Here is a 23,221-nt window from a genome sequence, read left to right on the forward strand (position 1 = left end):
ATTGGATCAGACAGGACACATTGACGGTGGAGATGGTCTAGTTAGTTGGTGAGCGGACGACGCGATATCCATTGGATCAAGCAAGATAATATCGATGGTGGAGATTCTGCTGATTGGAATGCTTCCGATGTGTACATGGGCCCAAAACCCACAGGTCCACGCGCGAATTATGTAAAGTTGCAGTTTTGCTGCATCAGGCAACAACAACAAATATTCAACACGAATTTCGAGGTAGGAGGCACGAAATTTGAGGGAGGAAACAATTGTTGTCAGACCCAAAATTCGAGGCAACAACCATAGGCAGTGCAAAAATTGAGGAGTGTTTCTGTAGCTATCAGGCACAATTTTTGAGGAGGTACAGTCGTCGTTCAACACAAAATTCGAGGCACCTTCCAACACAAATTTTGAAGCAGATTTTGGGCACTAATTCCAAGGAGTTGGGCAGAGATATTTTGCTAAATTTCTGGGCATGTAAATTTGTGGAAATCTGAAAAATTCAGTGGGCACAAATTTCTAGAATAAGTGCAATTAATGCTTCAGCAAAAAGGGAGATAAGCACTGTGTTTTATGTACTTATTTAAATTTCTCAAGCAATATAATCCTCCTTTGAAGACTGGTTTTCCCCAAGAGGCTGTGGGGTTTTTCCGGGGTCAGATTGACCAAAAATTAATGTCTCAAATGTGTTGAATGCTTCCATAATTTTTGCATTAATTATCAGTTGATAGGAAAGTGAAAAATTAGTAGAAGCACTCTTTAATGTTTGCAATAAATGCATTCTGAAATTTATATCAGCGTGACAAAACATGTGGGTTGGGCCTAAACAAACACATGCAAACTTGTAAACTGGGTTAAGGGTGCAGATCATTAAATTTCTATTTGGTATTAGAGTTAAGTTGAGGCTCATATCTCAATCTTCACTCAGTTGATAAAGAGGGCAGCAAGCATCTAAAGTCCTCAAACAATGAACTAATACCTTTGAAATATTGCCAGAAACCCAAAAATTTCAGCAGTTCAAAGGGAGGAAGGTTCTAGCTCCTAGATTTGCTTCATTTTGTTGGTTGTGATCCAGGAAGGCCAAGATCAATTGAATAAACTGAGAGTTGTGTGAGAAGCAAAATGCTTTCTCAAGAGAGATAGATTGCTCTGTAATAGATTCAAGTCTGCAAGAACAATCAATAAAATAGCCACATCAAGCAAGCAAGTTTTCCCTATTGGGTTTCTAGAGAAAAGTGTGTCAATATTTGTATGTGCTTTGATCTCTTTGTTTTTATTCCGCTACTTATAAGTTGTGAAGAGACTGTATCTTGGTGAAAGTAAACTAGTTTCAATTTTCAACTATTCATATAAGTAGTTGCAGAGTTTCATGGAAATTTAACATGGTATTAGAGCAGAGATCAATATAAAGACCAACACCAAGTTGATTAGTTAGTGAAGAGTGCAGATTAGTCAAAAAGGCTAGCGCTAGAGTTTGAAGAGCAGTTATTTGGATAGGCAGTATGGTGCTCTAAGGACTGAGGGTAGATCATGTTTAGAAGGGGCCTCTAACTTTTGCTCATGAAATGAGCAGATATCAGTGGTGTTGGAAGATAATGGGGTGCTCGAGTTTATAAAGCAGGCAATAGTGCCACCTACAAATGCCTAACAGTGGGCCCAACATAACACGAATGTTACCAAGGCGAGCAAGATCATTCTAAAGGGGGTCAAAGGCCATATTATCCCTCATCTCCATGGGAAGAAGACAACATATGAGACATTTAAAGCCATCTTCGATCTGTATAAGGGTTCCAGTGATGTCTAGAAGCTAGCTCTAAAGGAGAAGCTAAGACGTACTCAGATGAGCAGAGGAGAGCCTATCATCACGTATCTTTCAAAGTTCACTCAAGTTTAGGATGAGCTAGGTGGTGTGGGTGAGACAAGAGCAAAAAAAAGACCTTGTGAGTCTTGTGCTTCTAGAACTCCATAAGTCTTGGTATGGTTTCCAAGATGCAGTGAGTGGCAGAGAAAATTTTCCCAGTTGGGAAAGGTTCTGGAGTGACTGCATTCAAGAAGAAATCCGGAGAGGGACAAGAGATGGTAGATCAGTGAAGATAGAGGACGAGGAGAACTTTTCCCTAGCAGGAAAAAGAAACAAAGTCAAGGGAAAAAAGGGTAAAGGCAAGGCCGAGACCAGTTAGAAGGGCGAGAAGAAGAAGAAGGATCTAAGTAAGATCAAGTGCTTTCGTTGCCATGAGTTGGGGAATTATACTACAAAGTGTCCTAATATGAGTTGGGGAATTATGCTACAAAGCATCCTTCCACATGACCGGGAACAAGAAGTATTTTAGCTACCTAAATGAGAAGGACATGCAATTTCAAACTGAGCTAGGAGATGATGGCATGTATGCGACTAGAGGAGTTGGTGTTGTCAGTTTCCAGAGGGAGTTGGGTAATCCTCTCCATCTCAGAGACGTCCTTTATGTTCTAGGCCTGAAGCAAATTCTTGTTTTAGTAGCTACCCTTGAGGAAAAGGGATATGATGTCATCTTCAACAAAGGTAATGCCTACCTCAAGCATTTAGCTTCTGGATGTAAGAAGCAAATATGTGTGAGGATGAATAATCTCTACAGGTTCTAGGTCGAGACAAACACAACCTTGGGCAGCAAGGCAGGAAGTGCGCAGAGTAGAGAAGTAATGGTTGAGGAGAGCAAGGCTCTGAGAGAGTTCTTAGAGTAAGAGCAGGTGAGAGAACATGAGAAGAAGCTACTCAAGATGGAGCCTCAACTAGTATCTCAGTTTGAGTCTCGGCTACTTGGCAGTTGGGTCGACCAGTAAGATGATGCGAAGTACAACCCAGTGCAAGTGTTGGCAATTACTCAGTCAGTGACTCCCAGTATAGGGAGAGTTTGAGCGAAGTGGGCAAAAGAGTTGTTTGGGGAGAATCAAAAGAGAGTTGGATCTTCCAGTACCACCTTCATCTAGAGTAAGTAGCCACAAAGATACACGAGGTACATGGCACTTATGACTGAGGTGATAGACTCGTAGAGCATGGTTTGAAAGAACAAGTCTTCAAATCAGATTCCGCAGGAGAAAGCAGGGAAGTCTTCTAGTTCAAAGGGAAGACAAATCCAGGTGGATGAGGTTCTTCTAGAATCACCTTCCTTGCTAAGAGGGAGTGTTGAAAATGTAGCGAGCAAGGTCTCTTGGCTTGTCCAGTTAGCATTCATAGAGTTGGAGCTTCAATTAAGTGGAGTCTTCATCAGTTTGACTACAGAATGAGGTGGTAGTTAGTAGTTCAGTTAGAGTGAGTTAGTCTTCGGTCTTGATTGAAGGAAGAGCGAGTTAGATCTCTAGTGTTGATTGGAGAGAGCATGAGTTATCAACTCTAGTGATGATTGGAAGAACAACAAGTAACACTCTCAGTTAACTTGCTATCACAACTCGAGTTCTAAATTTGAAATAGCCTTTAGCATGGATCAAATCTATAAAAGAGAGGACGAAGGCACAAGTAAAACACAATTGTTTTGTGAACAAAGGTTTGTGACAAGACAAAGCTCGCGAGTTGTGAGAGAGCCTTGATTGTGGAGCGCAGGAATTCTTTTCTAGAAAATAGGAGCCATAAGTGTGCTAGAAATTAGGAGAATTGGTTGTGCGCAGGTTGTGAGGAGCTGGGGTCCTAAAAAATAGGGCTGCAAAGTGCGCAAGGAAATAGTAGGCTTCTAGTGCACAAAAATGAGTAGGTTTTGAAGAGCAAGTCAAGGAGGAAGTAAAGGAAGAATTGTGTGCAGGAACTGAGATCCAGTAGTGATCAAGAAAGGCCAAGATCAATTGCATAAGCTGAGTTGTGTGAAAAGGAGAACACTTTCTCAAGTGAGACAAATTGCTTTGTAATAGATTCAAGTGCTCAAGAACAATCAATAAAATATCCACATCAAGCAAGTAGGTTTTCCCAATTGACGACCCCATGGTTTGCATAGTATTCCGAGGCTTGTCCAGCCATTTCAATCTTGCCTCCTGGAAGTATTTTTTCTGCATAACTATTTTCCACCAACTTTTGGATGCCGTGACCTTTCTCTGACAGATTCTAGCTCCCAGGGCTATGTTCATATGATTAAATTCCTATATGTTTAGTGTCTAGACCCCCCATGAAATTGGGGCTTTGATTTTCTTCCATTGCACTAGATGGAATTTCACATGGCTATCTTTTCCCCCTTGCGATAAGAAGTTCTTGATCATTTTATCCATAGAGTCTAGGACTCCCGCTAGAGCTAGAAGGGCTGATCTCTGTTAGATTAGTAGGGCTAGGAGAACTGTTTGAATGAGGGTTCTCTTTCCTACCATGTTAAGCCAACGTATATCCCAATTTTGTCTTTCTTTCTAGCTTCTGAACTAGTCTCAACCATTCCTTTACTGTTGTCTACTTTAGAGAGATTGGTATGCCTAGTTACATGAAAGAAGAATAGGAATGGACTAGGGAGAACCCAAGCCTTCTTGCTAGGCAGGTCAGCTCTGTCGTGCTAACATTCCATCCATAAACATTGCTCTTGTCATTGTTTGTAAGGCTTCCTAAAGCTTGTCAAAAGAGATCCAAAAATCTTCATCTATGCTATTATTATAGAGGCCCCTCCCAGCAAGATTGTGTCATCTGCAAATTGTGTGTGGTTGACGTCCTTGACTCCTCGCACAATCATTACCCCAAGAATATTCCCTTCCCGACTTTCCTTATCCAATTTTCGGCTCAATGTGTCTGACACTACCACATATAGCATTGGGGAGAGGGGGCGACCTTGCCATAACCATCTGGTGAGAAGGAAGAAAGCACTTGATTTGCCATTAATTAGGGGTCCACATAGGGCTTCCCTATGTTGATCCACTGTGTAATGTCTTCAAAAAAGCCAAATTTTCCTAGGGCTCGAAGCTAGAAGGAATCCTTGACCCTGTCAAAAGCGTTGGCCATGTCAATTTTAATTGCCATTCCCTTATCCTTTCACCGGTAGCTCGAATGAATAACCTCCTGTACTAAGATGATATTGCCCAATATTTGGGGCCCATGGATAAATCCTCCTTGATTTTCTGAGATAATTCTGACCATGATGATCTTCATTCTTTAAGCAATGATTTTTGTAAGGATCTTATAAGAAGTATTGCATAGGGATATAGGCCTGAATCTCGCAAATGTAGATGGGTTCGTTTCCTTAGGAATAAGAGCCAAGAAGGAGGAGTTGGTGGCTCCTCCTACCCTTACCTTCCTCAGAGAATCATTTAACATACACCAAAGATCGTCTTTAATTATGTTCCTGCATGCTCTGTAGAAATTGATGGCGTACCCATTCGACCTTGGAGCTTTATCTTGTTCCAAGTCATGGATTGCTTCCCAAATTTCCTTGTCCTCGATCTGTTTTGTTAATTCTTCATTTTCCCCATCCATGACTAGGCATGGAACTTCTTTTGGCATGTGTTCCATTTGTTCGTCCACAATATCCCCTTCTTCCTTGTAAAGTTTGTTGAAGTGATGCTTTGCCTCAAGTTGAACTTCTTCTTGACCTTCCCTCTGCTGCCTATTAGTCCCTTTGATCTTTATAACTTTGTTTAGCATTTCCCTCGCCTTAGCTTGCTTATGGAAGTAACTTGTGTTTTGATCCCTTGCTCTTACCCATAGGCTACATGACTTCAATCAATAGTGCTCCTCTTCTTCTCGGCGCACCTGGAACAATTGGCCGAGAGATGCGCCTTTGTTGTTATTCTTTCTTGGGTTACTTCTCGCTGTTCCAGTTCCGTCCTCTTTTCCTCCGACTGCTGTAAAATTTCGACTTTATTTTGCCCTTGGTGTTTATAGTTATTTTTTGCCCATTCCATCAATCTTTTTAAGCTATCCTCAGCTTTTCTTCTTAGACAAAGGAGGGCAAACCTTGGACCAGTTGCACCCATGCCTTCTTTATTAAAGGGATAAATGCTTCTTGCTTGACCCATGGGGGGTTAAACCTAAAAGGGATAGGACCTCCCTTGTCAACATCCTTGATATTGGTTGGTGATTCGAGAAGGAAAATGGTTAGATCTCCGATGTGACCTCCCATCTTGCTAAATAGAGCGAACTTTGAACCGAAAATATATTTAATCTAGCCGCAATGTGAGCCCTTCCTATTCTTCGATTTGACCGGGTGGATTCCGCATTTTTGGGTACTACATCTATCCAATCCCATTGAAACATAAGCCCTTCAATCTAGTACTTTAGCTGGATCTGGCCTACTCTTCCTCCCCTCTTTTCTCTTGGATCGAGAATCATATTCAGGGCACCTCCTACCACTATTGGGGCTTCTACCTGCTTCTGAAAAATCTGATAAGTTTTTCCAACAATCTTGTTTGCCTTCAGAATAGACTGGTACATACAAATTGAACAAAGTAAGAATTGTGTTTACTTCTCTACATCAGACTTATGTCATAATCCAGTACTGATTGAATTCCGTTCTGATAAGCTTTACTTTGGTTGGGTCATAGAGCATGAGAAGTACCCCCAAGGTTCCCTGAGTAACACTTGGTACTCCTTCGCAGTTCCTCCAATTTCTCTTTCTGATTTTTTAGGCTTCCTATTTATTTAGCTTTGTTTCTAGGATAAGCATTAAGGTAGGGCTTTCTATTCTTATTATATCTCTTATTGCCGCCTCCCTTCTGCCCATCATTTCTCTGCAATTCCAAGAGAGTATCTTCATTTATTACGGGTGTTGTATTTGATTTTCCCCTTTGTCTGGTCTTCCTGTGTCTTTAAGGGGCTTCTTTGATTTGGTTGCTTTGTCCTTTCTATCGTGCTATGAAGGGTAGTTTGGGTCCCTCTTGATTTCTCTCTCTAGGTTTCAATTTCTCGGAGTTTTGAGCTTGATTTTCTACCTCTTTTCTGGGCGCTAGAGTGCTCATGATCCTCTCCTTCCTGCAAACTTAAAGATTCTGTAACTTGGGGTTTCTGATAATCCGAGATTTGTTGTAAAATTGGTTCCTCCTTGGGTGCTCTTGTCTCCATTCTATTTTCCAAATCTACTGTTGTTTCTTTTACCCCTTGCTGGACTAGTTCCGGAGCTTGCCCTAATACCTCCCCTTCCTCTGCCAAAGCCTCGAACTAGTTCCTTTGTTCCGTTGTTGTGGCCCCTTGTTTTGTAGGGTTTTTCCTCTTCACTTGTGTCCAATTATCTTGCTGAGTTTGCTCCTCTTGCTCAGGCTATCGCTCTTTGCAGTGTCTTTCAAAGTGACCATATTCATGACAGATTCAACATTTGAAGGGTAATTTATCATAGTCTAGAGACTGTAAATGACAACAGCCATTTAGAGAAATTTTGATTTCGGCCAATAGTCTTTTTTCCAAGTCTACTTCTACACAAATTTGGGCATACGAAAAGTTATACAACACAAAGTAATTGAATATGCTAAGCTTTCCTTGTAAGGAATGTTAGAATTGTAAATTGCAATCATGACTATATTTCTCTCGTTTTATTGGGAAAAATTGCATTTCTGATATGTGTGGTATACTATAGGTTTAAGTACCACTTAAACATGCTGAGGTTCTAATACATAAATGATAAATGACAAATCCATACTGTAGGATAGATTAAAAGTCCTAGAAGGATCTGGTCTTTGGAAAATAGAAGTAATAAATGAATTATGGAAGCCAAGAGAATGGTTGAAATGTCAGCGATATAGGCAAACAAGTAAATACTTCTGGATTAGTAGGACTTTCTAGAAAAGGAGAAGAGGTTGTTGTTACTTTCACATGTTTTCTTAGTAGATCTGGTTCAGTAAGGTTCATATTGAAGAGAGTTAAAATATTTCTTGAGTTTGGTCTGTTGTTTCCCTCTGCCAAATGCATTTTTATTTTCTGATCTTTATTATTTTTTCTCACTGTGCGTATTAGTATATTTTTGTTTTGCTTGTATCATTTGTCTATTCTGTACCTGAAATAATTTTGCGTTTGTGATTGCTTTGGATTATTCTGCTAGATCAACTATAAACTCTGTACCTCTTACATCCCTTACCTGTTTGTTTATAATGCTTTTTTCTCTATAATTTTTTCTGTAGTATACGTATGCTTGTGTAATTGTGTTGATTGAACACATAAATCAAGTTAGTCTTGCTGTACTCGGATATTTTGAATACTAATAGGAAATGGTAATTGATAGTAAGACAAGGAAGAGTAAATGCTATTTCTCTAGGCCAGGTAGAACATGCAGAGAAGTTCATTTCATTGTCATTCTGAATAGAATTGCAGGTCTTTCTGTTTGCAGATGATATTAGAAGTGTATATTAACCCTACATGGATGAAAAATTCCTTTTATTTGTGGAAGCAACAATGTGAGAATGCACAAAATGCAGATACTACTGACAGACTTATGAAGGTATTCATCGTCTAGTTATCTTGTTCTTCCTTTGTTTCTTTGTACGTTTGGCATAATTTGAACTGTCAGTTTTTTTGCGCACTTGATATCATGATTGTAATGATAGATATATGCCAATGAAAGTAACACAGAAACATGCTCATACAGTATTTATAGGAGTTCCTAGTTCATGTCCGAACATTTCATCATTGTTTTGTTCATTCATGAGTCATGAATGCTATTCTTTTTGTAGGCCAACAGTCTAAAGCTCCTTCTGTTAGTGAAATGGCTATCCAACAGAAATACCTTTAGACTGCAAGGTAAATAATTTCAGATTTGAGACTACAAAAAATGCATCTGTATGAAAACAGGCCCAGACAATCTATGGCTGCAAATGCTAGTAATCTGTCCACTTTATCCATCCATCTATCATCATATAAACCCCCAAAAAATAATGTTTCATCGTTATTCTATGCTACATAAAAACAGAGAGATAGATCAAGAATCAAGATAAAAATCAACTAGATGTAAGAATATGGTGAGGCTAGTCCTGATTGGGTGTTATGAACAAAGTTCATATACGCAACAGAATACTCAGAAGATCTGAAATATATAAATATCTGTGATAGGACAAATATATTTATATAAGAATGTTGAATGTATAGAAGATATGAGATGATGTGATATTTACAAATGAGGGCCCACTTATATACCTAGGCAGGTGCCCCTTCATAAATGGTGATGTCTTTATGAGACATGCCTCTTCAGTATACTAATCACTGTTAACTATTTATCTAAGTTACCAGGATTCGGATACGGATCCGCCAGTCTTTTGAAAAACCAGGATCTGGAAACGGCAAGGATACGGCAAGTAAACACAAATATAAAATATTTTATAATTTTTAAAATTAAAATTTATAAATATAAAAATAAAAACTAAATTTATATAAATATAAAAATAAAAACATATGCTAACTTTTTAATATATAATTTTGCATACAATAAATAATTATTATATAAATAATTCATGACTTAATATATCATTTATAAATAATAAGTAAATTTATAATGAGTTTTTAAATATATAACTTCAATATATCTGAATAATGTATTTAAGCATTAATTATTAGTTGTAATACAAATTATTAAAGTTATTTTAGAAAACTTACCTTTTAAACTTGAAAAAAAAACTTTAAAATTAATTAAAATAAAACTTACTTTTTAAAGGAAAAATAAATATATAAATAAAAGCTTACTTTTTAAACTTTAAAATATCTAATTAAAAACTTACTTTTTAAAGTTAAATTATCTAAATATATAAATAAAACTCACTTTCTAAACTTTAAAATATCTAAATAAAAGCTTACTTTTTAAACTTCAAAATATCTGAATAAAAATGGGTATAGATTATAATAGGCTGATTCATTGTTTTCCGGGACGCTGAAACTTACTTTTTAAATGTAAAATATCTAAATATATAAATAAAACTCACTTTCTAAACTTTAAAATACCTAAATAAAAGCTTACTTTTTAAACTTCAAAATATCTGAATAAAAATGGCTATAGATTATAATACGCTGATTCATTGTTTTCGGGGAGGCTGATTCTTTCATTCACTGTCTTGTATTAACGCTTATAATGTCGTCAACTAAAATAAAAATAATAAACTGTCCGGGCCAACTCCATAGATTATTTTGGCCGACGTCAATTAATTAATTCAGTGACGCCGGACGCTGATTCTTTCATTCACTTGTGACTGAACAGTTGAATTTCCCATTTTGGAATTTTGTGCTGGCGTTTGCTAGTTTATTACAGATTTATGTGTTGAAGTTTACAATTTTTTTAGCCTCAGAGAGAAGCTGGGCGTATCTCTGCGGATCTGGATCCGAATCCGTCTCCGATCCGAGGATCTGTGGATCCCACCATTAAGCTTGACGGATCCGGTAACATAACTATTTACTATTAATAATTTACATTCATAACATTTCCTTCTAAGTTGCACGAAGTGTCGAGACTTGAAACGTTTCAAAGTTTCCGAAACGGTTACGTTTAGAAATGTCACCTCCCAAGAGTGGAAACGTCGGCCAAAATGTTATATATATACACACACAAGTGCATAACACATTATTTTGCAAGAAAAAAGGGAAATAAGACCCATAGATGACAATTTAGAAGTAAAACCAAGTCTACATTAACGATCATAAATGATTACATGGTGGTCGGTTTTGGTCGAGTTTCGGTTGAGTTCAGAGTTTTGGGTATGGGTACGGCCTGAAATGCCGGGTTCCTAGAAGTTTCGTTCAGCATAGATTTCCTTCCTCTTCAAAGAAGCTTTGTCCTCAAGTTTATTGCTAATAAGGTGTGTCCTCTTGTTTCTTTGTCTTGTAATCTATTCGCAACTTTCAGAAATCTTTGAGTTGTCATCTTTGATGATATAAGATGATAGGATCCTTGGAGTGATAAATAAAATTGTTGAACCAAAAAGGGATCTGACCATCCTAAATTAATCTTTTGTGGAATCTTGCGATTACCAGATTCTTCATGTGAATTTTTATCACAAGGCTAAATTGCACTAACATCAATAGTCTTTAGAGCATAAGTTCGTTTTTTTTTTTTTTGAGTGATATAGATATGCAAATTGATTGAGTTGTCTTCTCTTGTGATTTGCATGTCGATAAGGAGTTCTTGTGGTTTGATTTTCTCTTATCGTGTGTGTGGCAATTTGATGCAGGGTTACCCCTGCCTACCCACAGTTTGTATGGATTATGCACATATCCTGTCTGTCCCAGGAATTTTAACTCTCTGCCGAGTTAAATCTTCTGAAATTAAGGTTTAAGGCCCACTTTAATAAAACTCTATGCGGAATGTTTTATTAAAACCCAACATAGTCTAACCCTTAGGCAATATCCACTTTTCGGGACTTTAATCAACCCTCAAGCCTTCATTTATGACTTTATTAAAGCCTTTCATTAAATCCTTCCTATCGGGACTTTAAAACTCCTCATAACCTTCATTAATGTTAATATCGAGACTTATTCACCCTTCTAAACCTTCATTATCCCTTTAACCACATATATATAACCTTTCCCCTCTTTAACATTGGTTACATAGCACTTATTGCATGAAACCCTTATATCCTTTGATAATGTTGGACTTACATATATTTTAACACATAAAACAGTCCATCGACGCTATTTTTCATTATAAACCATTTACAAAGGAATACCCACAAAACATACCTTTCCGCTTTAACACGGTCTCTGCATAGATACCGAGGCTCCCTTTTTCGCTATCGCTAATCGCTCCTCCGCGGGTTTCATTAACACAGGGTTCTATCGCATCTGATATGCGATAATGCAAATATCGGATTTCAAATATCATTAACTGCGCCATATAACTTATCGGGTCCGCCCTTATCACCTTTCCACAACACTGCACTCCGATCTCCAAAATCTTGATTGTAGATACCTCCAATTGCTGATCGCGCTTTATCGCTATCGGCGTATCAACCTATCACACATCGCTATTGCAACATCCATTACTGCCAGCTCTTTGACCTCTCTGATATCCGATTTGCGATTAAATCACGACCGTTGATCTGGTTCCAATCCAACGGTCCACGATCATTCGACAGTCGCTCATCACAATTTTCCAAGGCCCGATTCTGATATCTCCACAAGGTTTCTCTCGATGCGACTTAATCCTGATCATTGATCATAAAGATCCCACGGTTACTGTGTAGGAATTTACAGGGTAAGTTCCTCAGAAAGAACACCAAAAGGACACCGCTCACAACCAGATCACAGATCAATACACCAGTATTTTTGACGTGGTTAAAACCCTCAAAGAGGGAAACAGTCCACGGCCTGAGCCAACGCGGCCACTTCAGGCAATTTATTAATCAAAGAATGAAAATTTACATAAGCTTCTCTCATGCACGGATTACCCTACAAATGACCCTCCATGCGCTTTAAATAGAATTCATGGACCAATCGGGTGTCAAGCCACGGATCAAGTGTCGGTAATACCGAGGAGAGAATGAACCGTCGGATCACTACATATCGTGACCGTCGGATTGTAAGTTACAAAATGTACAACGGTAAAGAAACACACTTTACCTAACTCTATACCTAACTCTATACTAGACCAAGTTGTACTTAACTATTTCCTATGTGTCGGAATATCCTAACATCCCCCTTAAGAACAACTTGGGATAGGATTGAAGGATTTACAATTATGACACAATAGGAGAAGGAGGCACTAGAGCCTATCCCCCCTTAGTGACAACTTCCTGAACTCCAACCATAAATCAAAGTTTAGTGAACTTCGCCTCTGTGAGAGCCTTTGTGAAGATGTCTGCAACTTGATCATCTGTTGAACAATATTGCACTTCAAGAACATGGTCGTGAATGAGCTTTCTGATGAAGTGCATGTGCAGTTCAATGTGTTTGCTGCGCTGATGTTGAACTGGATCTTTGCATAGCTGAATGGCACTTTGATTATCACACCAAAGTGTAGTCGGATGCTGCTGCTGAAAGCCAAATTCTGACAGGATCTGACGAAGCCACAAGGCTTCCTTACTAGCTTCTACGGCACCACGATACTCTGCTTCTGCTGATGAAAGAGAAATGGCAGCTTGTTTCTTACAAGCCCATGTAATAGGTCCTGAACCAAGAGTGAACACATAACCGGCAGTAGACTTCCGATCATCAGGGTCACCAACCCAATCAGAATCAGTGAAACCAACCAATAGAGGAGCTGCTTCGGCACTGTAATGAATCCCAAACTGAACTGTACCTCGAACATAACGAAGTATTCTTTTAGCTACTTTCCAATGACTTTCACGGGGGTTTTGCATGAACCGAGCAACAAGGCCAACAACAAAGGAAAGATTAGGACGAGTATGGGTTAGATACAAAAGTTTTCCTACAAGTTGACGGTATAAGGTAGCATCAACTTCAGGAGAAGTACAAGTGATTGAGAGTTTGACTCCAGACTGAAAGGGAGAAGGGGCTGGCTTACAGTCTTCCATGTGAAAATGACGTAGAATATCACAAGCATACTTGGACTGGGAAAGGGAAATACCCTCCTTGGATTGCAAGACTTGAAGACCGAGAAAATAGTGTAAGTGTCCTAAGTCTGTCATTTCAAATTTCCTTTTGAGGCTAGACTTCACATGGTTTATAAGGTTGGGATCACTACCAGTAAGGATAAGATCATCAACATAAAGAACAAGGATGATAAGAGAGTTGCCCACTTTCTTGGTGTAGACAGCATTGTCAGAATGACACCTAGAAAAGCCAGATTCTAAAAGAAAGCTATCCATTTTGGCATACCAAGCCCGAGGAGCTTGCTTGAGACCATAAAGGGATTTCTTAAGTCGACAAACAAGGCTGGAGTCTGTTTGTATGAAGCCAATGGGTTGTTCCATATAGATTTCTTCATGCAAGTCCCCATGCAAGAAGGCAGATTTAACATCCATCTGATGGACTTCCCATTTGAAAGAGGCAGCAAGGGAAAGAACAAGGCGGATAGAGTTCATTTTGGCAACAGGGGAGAAGGTTTCAGTGTAGTCAATGCCTTCAACCTGTGAAAAGCCCTTAGCAACAAGACGAGCTTTATGTCTATCAACTTTCCCATCTGGTCCATACTTGGTTCTGTAAACCCATTTGCATCTAACAAGTTTTCGTCCCTTTGGTAAAGGAACAAGATCCCATTCAAAGGAACAAGATCCCATGTATCATTTGCCAATAATGAATGATATTCTTCATTCATAGCTGCTTCCCAATCTGGATGGCCTGAAGCTTCTGGAAAGGTGTCAGGATCATAATTTACTGGAGCTTGAGCCAGTAAAGAAGAGGCTCTCTTGAACTGAGAACGTGTGCGTCGCTGATCTGTAGGATCACCAGCAAGATCACCTGCTGCATCTCGAGTAGCACGAACCCAGTTTGGAAGCTCAGGAGCTGAAGGAGGATCTTGAGATGGTGGGGGAGGATTGTCATCCTCACTTTCATCATCTGAAGAAGAAATGTTTTCAAAAGTAGAAGAGATAGAGAGAGGTGGCACATCCGCCGGACTAGGCTCGCAGGTCGATATATTTTCATCAAATTTTACATCTCTTCTAATGATAACATTTTTGGACTTAAATGGAATAAGTCTATAGCCTTTTACATCTTCAGAATATCCAACAAAAGTACATTTTTCACTCTTAGGTTCTAAAGCTTTATGCTTTTCATCTGGAATATGGGCCCATGCTTCACTTCCAAAAACACGAAAGTGACTTACATCTGGTTTAATTGAACTCCATGCTTCTTCTGGAGTGATATTCTTGAGAACCTTAGTAGGAGTGCAATTTATTATGTAATTTGCACAGTTAATTGCTTCTGCCCAAAAACTAAGACCAAGTCCTTTAGATTGTAGCATACAATTAGCCATTTCCTTTAAGGTGCGATTCTTCCTTTCAGCTACACCATTTTGTTGTGGAGTATATGGAACAGTATGTTGCATTTGAATTCCATTCTCAGTGCAATAGTTGATGAATGTGTTTTTAACATATTCTCCGCCATTATCAGATCTTAACTTAAGAATTTGATGTCCAGATTGTTTTTCAACAAAGGCCTTGAAGACCAAAAATGTGTTAAATACTTCACTCTTGAGTTTTAAGAAGTATACCCAAGTGCGTCTGGAGAAATCATCAATGAAAGTTAAGAAATACTTGCAGCCAGAGAATGAAGCAACAAGAAGTGGACCACATAAATCACTATGCACAAGCTGTAAAGGGGCTGAGGCGTGCCAAGAGGCACGTTTTTCAAAACTGTCCCGATGATGTTTTCCGAGTACACATCCAGAACAAACACCATCTCTGCAAGATACCATAGGAAGACCTGTCACCATATTTTCTTTACATAGATGCTGAAGGGAGCGATAGTTTAAGTGACCAAATCGTTCATGCCAAAGTTTGCTCACTTCATCATTATGAGCAACAAATACTGAGGGAAGATTTGATGACCCAAAGTTGTGAAACTTATACAACCTTGTAGAGTCATCAGCAATGCCAGTAGCCAAAATCTGTTTAGGATCTTTTAAGTCCTTGATTACAACGTCATGAGGTGAAAATTCAACGATTTTACCTTCACCTGAATGAGTTATCTGATATACAGATAGAAGGTTGCAGGATAAGGTTGGAACACATAATACATCATTAAACTGACCATTGTCTAGATGAACAGTTCCAGCCCCTACAACATTAAGAGATCTATCATCACCAACATAGATATTTTTGGTGTTACAATCATTTAAAGAAGAAAACATGGCTTTGTTTTTGGCCATGTGATAAGAAGCTCCAGAATCAATGAGCCACTCATGAGAATGAGAAGAAGAAGATACATTTAATGCATAGCCAGACCGAGATGCTTGACAACCACATGCAGAAAGTGCCATTCCTGAAGATGAAGTTGAAGTTGAAGATTGTCCCAAATGGATGTTATGCTTCTTCATTGCTGCTTCCAAGGCTTCCATATTTTTAAAGCATTTTGATTCTAAGTGGCCATCTCGATTACAAAAATTGCAATGTCTATCAGTCTTCTTCCCTTTGTTTTTATTTGTCTTCTCATATTGTTGAAATGATTTTTCATTTTGGGGCTGAAATTGCTTAGGACCCTTGTTTGGTTTAGGACCATTCTTTTTAGGATATGACTTCTTAGGATTCTTTGAATTTGGTTGCTGCTGGGCAGCTAATGCTTTCTTGGAAGAGTTTCCAAGATTAAGAAGACCAAGGTGTAAGAGTTTTTCTTGTTCTCTTATTAAAGAATCACAAAAAGAGTCAAAGGAAGGGGGCTTGTAGTCTTTTCCTTGAGAAATGAAGGTTTCTCTTGTAGAATGGAAGGTGGAAACAAATACAGAGTAGGCTGGTCCCAACTTAGTAAGGATGGAATAAATAAGGTTACTATCTTCTTTCTTAACTTTAACACCTTCCAAAAGATATCTAAGAGTCTTGAACTTAGACAAGAAATCTTCAATGCAAGAAAAATTATTAGGGTCCAATGTAAGCAACTCATTTTCAAGTTGATGGGCTCTAATTTCATTTTTAATCCCAAAAACTTTATTGATTTGTTCCATTGCTTCATGAGGAGTTTCAAGTTCTGCAATATGGAATCTAAGATCAGGAGAGATAGACATCCCTATCAAACCACGTGCTTGATCTTGTCTATTTTCCTATGTTGCATGAGTTTCTGGAATGTGGGAACGTTGGGAACTTGGGTACGGGTGTCGGGGACGGCTAGAGGTTTCCCCAAAATTTACAGGAAACGGCTAATCGGGAACGGTAATATTATATAATAAAAAAAATTAAAAATATAAAAATGAAAAATATATAATTATATAATAATCAAAATTAATATTAAATCAAAATATTCAAATATTAAAATCAATTTAAATATATAATCTCTCTTATATATAAATATAATCTCTAGGTGTCTCTCTTCCTGAGTCTCTCCCTTTTATATATATAAAATATTAAAATGTCAAGTTCATTATCAGTGCTCTGACACATGACCAGTATTTGAAACAATCTGCCTTAAAAATACAAAGGAACAATTTTACCTATGTTTCTCTAGTTATTCTTATGAGAAAAAGTAAAGTGACTCTAATGGTTAAGCATTGACTGCCGCATACAATATGCACACAATCTTCTGTGATACATATACATAAACAAAAATAACTCATCAGCATGACATCCCAGATATCGCCCTTACATTGAGGTGTCACACGCTTCCTTAACCCATCAAGAGATTGCTCCAGTTTCTCAATTAAGGATATCGGTGTTAAGGATGTCTTTGGCCTTTCTTCCTGCAAAGGTTTCAACAAAGCCTCATGTTTTGTGGGCAGTTCAACATATTTTTCTACATGCTTTGTATTCCCCAACCCCAGGGAACACAGGAACTCCAAAAAAAACAGTCTTCAAAGCTCCCGGAACTTTCCCAAGCTCCCATTGCAGCTCCCACAGAAAAGGGAACGTTCCCATACAGTTCCAAAGCTTCCGGGAGCGCAGGAACCACTGGAACGGGTTTCCCACCTCTAGGGAGCGGTTCTCGTGTAACAGAGCTATTTTCCCATTTAGCAGCCTTATCTTCATCCTTCGGTTTCTTCTCTTGGGCTGTGGCTATTCTGTAGAGACCTTTACTTCTAAGTAAATCCTCCATGTAGGACAACCATTGGAAGTAGTTGGTGCTGTCAAGGGTAACTTGGTATTGACTTTTCATTTCAACAGAAACTGAAGCTGAAGATGCTGAAAGTAAGTGTTCCAATGGATAGATCTCGAAAAATTAGGCGGGCTTAAAAAAAACGGCTCTGAAAAAGGCTTCCGGATGAAGAAGTTATGGCTTTTTGAAAAAAAGTTGTTGAAGTTGCTGACGAAGTGCGGGAATGTGCGGAAATGAAAAAGTCCGCCCCCACAAAATGGAGACTTGAACCCAAGACCTCTACTCTCTTAAAATAGCTTTGAACCAATTGATCTATACAAAAAATTTGAGAGAGAGAGAGAGAGAGAGAGGGGGGGGCTTGGGTTGCGTGCTTGCTTTGAGAAAGCTCTTTTTCCCTACAAAACAAAAAACACAAAACCCAACATGGACATGCAAAGAAAACGAACCTTATGGCTCGAAGTTAGCTTTACCCAAAAAACTAAATATTTTCAAAAAATTGAACCTTGCAGCTCAAAGTTAGCTTTAGCCGAAAAACTAAATATTTTTCTCAATGTTTTTGATTTTCCGAGATCACACTAAGGTGCAGGGAAAAGAGCATACGCATGAGAAAAATCCTTCCTTTTTGTTTCTGATTTGTCCAGATCGCACAGAGTCGCAGGGCAAAGAGCATATGCAGAAATGAAAGGTATAGATCCGGTTTAAAAAAACTAAATAAACCGCAACCGAAATAAGCAGAGAGAAAATAATAGTAAACTGCAAATAAAGACTGTATACCTCCAGATCTTAAAAATGACGCAGCTAGGGCTACCGGAAACCTTTTCGCGTGAAACGAAAGGGGTTCCTTACTGGAACAGATGCTCCGAACACAACAGAGCAGTCCTCTCGGCCCGAAAGCAGTCAGAAACAGCAGATCTAGGAAACGGCAGTCGGATGCAGTTCTACCGGCTTCAGATTTGGATCACCAACGGACGCGGCCCTCAAATAGCTCTGATACCATGTAGGAATTTACAGGGTAAGTTCCTTAGAAAGAACACCAAAAGGACACCGCTCACAACCAGATCACAGATCAATACACCAGTATTTTTGACGTGGTTAAAACCCTCAAAGAGGGAAACAGTCCACGGCCTGAGCCAACGCGACCACTTCAGGCAATTTATTAATCAAAGAATGAAAATTTACATAAGCTTCTCTCATGCACAGATTACCCTACAAATGACCCTCCATGCTCTTTAAATAGAATTCATGGACCAATCGGGTGTCAAGCCACGGATCAAGTGTCGGTAATACCGAGGAGAGAATGAACCGTCGGATCACTACATATCGTGACTGTCGGATTGTAAGTTACAAAATGTACAACGGTAAAGAAACACACTTTACCTAACTCTATACCTAACTCTATATTAGACCAAGTTGTACTTAACTATTTCCTATGTGTCGGAATATCCTAACATACTGTGCATCGATACTTCATTTCTTCGCTCTTCCGCTTCACTTAGATTTTCCGCCATTTCTTCAGTTTTCTGTGGTTTTCAGGTTTTCAATGGTTTCGGCCTTTCGCTCTCAATTCACTTCTGCTTGAGCTTAACTTCGTGATTTCTTTGATCACTATCCTCTTGGCCTCTAATTGATCCTTCGAATGGTTCAAAGATCCACACGATCCTCTGTCTCTTCTCCTCCTCTGTGTATTCGCCTCGATTCCGCCTGCATATATAAACTATGCAAATCTCTGATTACATCATTCAATATTTGAATCACACATTTACACTCAGGATCGAATTCTCTGTATATAAATATAAAGCAAATGATTACATATTGAGACTCTGTTTCTCTGGCCTGATTATTCTAATTAGTGGCCTTTGCTTCACACTCTGCCTGTAGGCTTACAATCAAACCTATCTCACCTATCTAACCTTTTTCTAACCTGTCTCCCTCCTGATCATGCCTTTTAGGCTTACATTTATACAAAGGGATTCTAAAACCAATTTCTGGTTTAGATCCACAAACTCCTCAACAAAATTCTAAAATCTCTTCCTCATTCTTAAAACTCTTCTCTAATCCATAAATTCATGAACTAACTCCTAATCTCAGATTTACAATTAATTCTCAATCCTCTCATCACTCAACTATCCTAAATCTCTCATGTTCTCCTACATTCGAGAACATTTACAATTATGCCTCACAATATTCAATTAAATCCTATTCTCATTAATATCACTCAAAACCCTTAATAATTACATTATCTCTTGATCATGTGTGTTCATAAGTTGATAGAAAACCTCTCGGGTACCAAACTTTAGTTTGTAGCTGCCCAAATGCCTTGCACCTTTGTTGCTGCTATATGTCTGCTATCTTCTATTTCATCTTCCTCTCTTTGTCAATCAGGTTCAAATTCTGATTGATCATCCTTCCTGCTACCATCAAGCTTCTCCCTATGGCCTGTTTCATCATTAATTGCCATAATTCTTCAATCTCCATTTCCACCACATCCTTGGACTGGTCCATACACTGCCACTTATTTCTGCCTCTTTCTCTTTCTTTCAGGTTGTTGCTGCTATCCACTAACTCTTCAAATTGCTGTTTTTCTCCTTGACGTTGTCGAATGATATTACTTACTCTTACTTGTTCTTCGCTTATTCTGATTGCTTCCTTTTCATCCTTGCCCTCTTTCATGATTATCTCTTTCTGTATTGAATCCTGACTGTCCAACATTCTTTCCAGCAATTGAACATCTCGTTCCACGGATTTAATACTTCCACAAAATCTTCTTCTTTCATTTTTATTTGGCTGCTCATCTGTACCAAATTCTCTCCAGCATCTGCAACTAAACCTGCACTCATAAAAAAATTGTTAAGATAAAAATCATAAGGCCTCTGTGCCTCTTCTTCCTTTGGCAACACATCAGTATGCTGCTTTGTTTTCTCCTTCTCTATCAATACATCAGTGTGCTGATTCATCCTCTTTAAAGAATTCTCCAAAGTATTTCCAAGACTATCAGTTAGTCTCTCCTCCACATCATCTGCTCTAATGATGTCTTTCTGCTCTTGTCCATTGTAATGAACTCCTTCCGCTACAATCTCACTGTCATACTCTGAATTTCCCAGCAAATACTCCAGTAATTCAATTTCTTTGTGACACTTCATAAGTACTTCATCATTACTTATGTTTCTTGCGTTTATACACAAATTATCAGTTTGAAAATCACAAGGTTCAACAGTCTCGACTGTTGCTTCACATATCAGCTCTTCAGACTGAATTTCATCTCCTTCTTTCACAAGAAATTGTTCCTGTGTTGTCACAATTTCAAATATCAATGCATTATCAATTTCTTTTTGCTGCAATACTTCACTGCTTTCCTCAGTTGAGAGACATTCTCCATTATTCTTTACTTCATAGTTTTTATCTTCTGAAAGATACTCTTCCATACTTTTTACAGCTTCAAAAGATTGCTCATCCTTTGCAAAACCTGTAATCACATCAAAGTTATTAGATTTAACAATACAAGGTTTTACCTTTTCCTACTTGTCTGCATTTGTCCAACAGTTCAGAAAATCATCAATAATTCCTTTTTCTTCACCCAGAACTTCACCCTGCTCTGGTTCACAAATGGACACTTCCATTACCAACTCTGCTTCTTTAAGTTCTTCCATCAGCCACCTTACTTGCCTTTGTTGTAGTCTTCTCTGTAACTTAGACCACTTCGCTGGCTTCTTTTTTAAAACCCAACCTTGTCTCTGGCTTTCCTCTAGTATCATCATCAATACGTTAAGTTGTTCTTTCATATCTGCAATCTCTTTGTCAATTTCCTCTTGACTCATTCTCTTACCATTTGCCTTGACATCCTCTTTCTTCACCTTTCTTCTACTGTGGTCTTTCTCAGAACCTCTGCTATGGCTATCAGTAGTCATCTTCTTCTCTATCTTCGTGAGCTCCTCACTCACTTAATATGAGTTGTATTAAAGCTTTTGCAATAACAAGTCTTTCCTGCTGCGACTTACCTCACCAAGCTCTCTTCTGTACTCGGCTTTTTGGCAAGCACTTGGTTCTTTGTCTTTGTAACGTCCTTTGAGCACTTTTCTCTGCTCCCTCTAGGCTTCAACTTATCTGCATCTTCTAAGAACACAACTGTCCTCTTGTATTTCAATCACCATGAGATACTTGGTTCTGACCACTTCTTCTTTCACTTAGAAAGTCTTACCAGCTTTTTTCATTACTTAGCAATTCTACCCACATCCTTTGTGGAATTGCCTTTTTGATTTGCAACAATACCTCTGCAGTAACAAGTCTTCTCCTTGCTACATATGCCTCACTAAGCTTCTCTCCTTTGAGCTTAGTCTTTTAGCATCTCTCTAGTTCTTTCCTTTGGAACCAATTGAACACTCCTCGCTCTAGGTCGTTGCAATCTTATCACCTCCTTATGCTGTCGCCTGCATATCAATGTTACTCAAGCCAAAGATCATTCCCAAGCTTTCAAAAGCTTGCTTCTCAGTTTCCTTTTGAGAATACTCTTATCCTCTTTGTCCAACCTTCAATTGGATTCGGTTCACATTTGAGTGAATCTCCACTTTCTTCAAGGAACAACATCACGGTGTTTTCCTTACGCTGCTACCTGTGCAAGAATATAAAAACCACATATTCACCAATCTTCAAATCAAATTAAACAAAACATGTCATCTAACCTTCAAGATCTCTATGTGATCTTGTTCCACCATCTTCTGTACGTTGAATGGATTGTCCTCTGTTTCTTGCATCTGCAAGTTCTAATATTCTGCTATGCCTTACCTCTGTGTGATTACTGTGTGTCAGATTAAAATCTGATCGCCCTTGCCTGCTTACACATCTTAAAACACATAACTCTGTTCTAAGTCCTTTCTACAGAATTCCCTTATTCTGCTCTGATACCAAATGATGCAGGGTTACCCCTGCCTACCCACAGTCTGCATGGATTATGCACATATCCTGTCTGTCCTAGGAATTTTAACTCTCTGCCGAGTTAAATCTTCTGAAATTAAGGTTGAAGGCCCACTATAATAAAATTCTATGCGGAATGTTGTATTAAAACCCAACATAGTCTAACCCTTAGGCAATATCCACTTATCAGGATTTTAATCAACCCTCAAGCCTTCATTTATGACTTTATTAAAGCCTTCAATTAAATCCTTCCTATTGGGACTTTAAAACTCCTCATAACCTTCATTAATGTTAATATTGGGACTTATTCACCCTTCTAAACCTTCATTATCCCTTTAACCACATATATATAACCTTTCCCCTCTTTAACATTGGTTACATAGCACTTATCGCATGAAACCCTTATATCCTTTGATAATGTTGGACTTACATATAATTTAACACATAAAACCTTCCAGCAACGCTATTTTTCATTATAAACCATTTACAAAGGAAATACCCACAAAACATACCTTTCCGCTTTAATACGACCTCTGCACAGATACCGAGGCTCCCTTTATCGCTATCGCTAATCGCTCCTCTGCGGGTTTCATTAACACAGGGTTCTATCGCATCCGATATGCGATAACGCAATATCGGATTTCAAATATCATTAACCGCGCCATATAACTTATCGGGTCTGTCCTTATCACCTTTCCATAGCACTGCACTCCGATCTCCGAAACCCCGATCGCTGATCGTGTTTTATCGCTATCAGCGTATCGACCTATCGCAACATCC

The 23,221-nt window shown here is 38.6% G+C and overlaps 1 protein-coding gene across 3 annotated transcripts in view; it reads left to right on the plus strand.

The window, feature by feature from the left end:
* SUVR5 (histone-lysine N-methyltransferase SUVR5) overlaps positions 1-23,221 on the plus strand; it is an 86,368-nt gene that overhangs the window by 31,849 nt on the left and 31,298 nt on the right. For all 3 annotated transcript variants that reach the window (XM_089419395.1, XM_089419397.1, XM_089419396.1), the window contains one exon: positions 8,244-8,354. In XM_089419395.1, coding sequence (XP_089275521.1) covers positions 8,244-8,354 — 111 coding nt within the window. The remainder of the gene's footprint in view (positions 1-8,243; positions 8,355-23,221) is intronic.

This window comes from Pinus tabuliformis, chromosome 4_1 (assembly GCF_031772625.1).
Source record: "Pinus tabuliformis cultivar Carrire ecotype Pingquan chromosome 4_1, CPIR1, whole genome shotgun sequence".
Lineage (NCBI taxonomy): Eukaryota > Viridiplantae > Streptophyta > Pinopsida > Pinales > Pinaceae > Pinus > Pinus tabuliformis.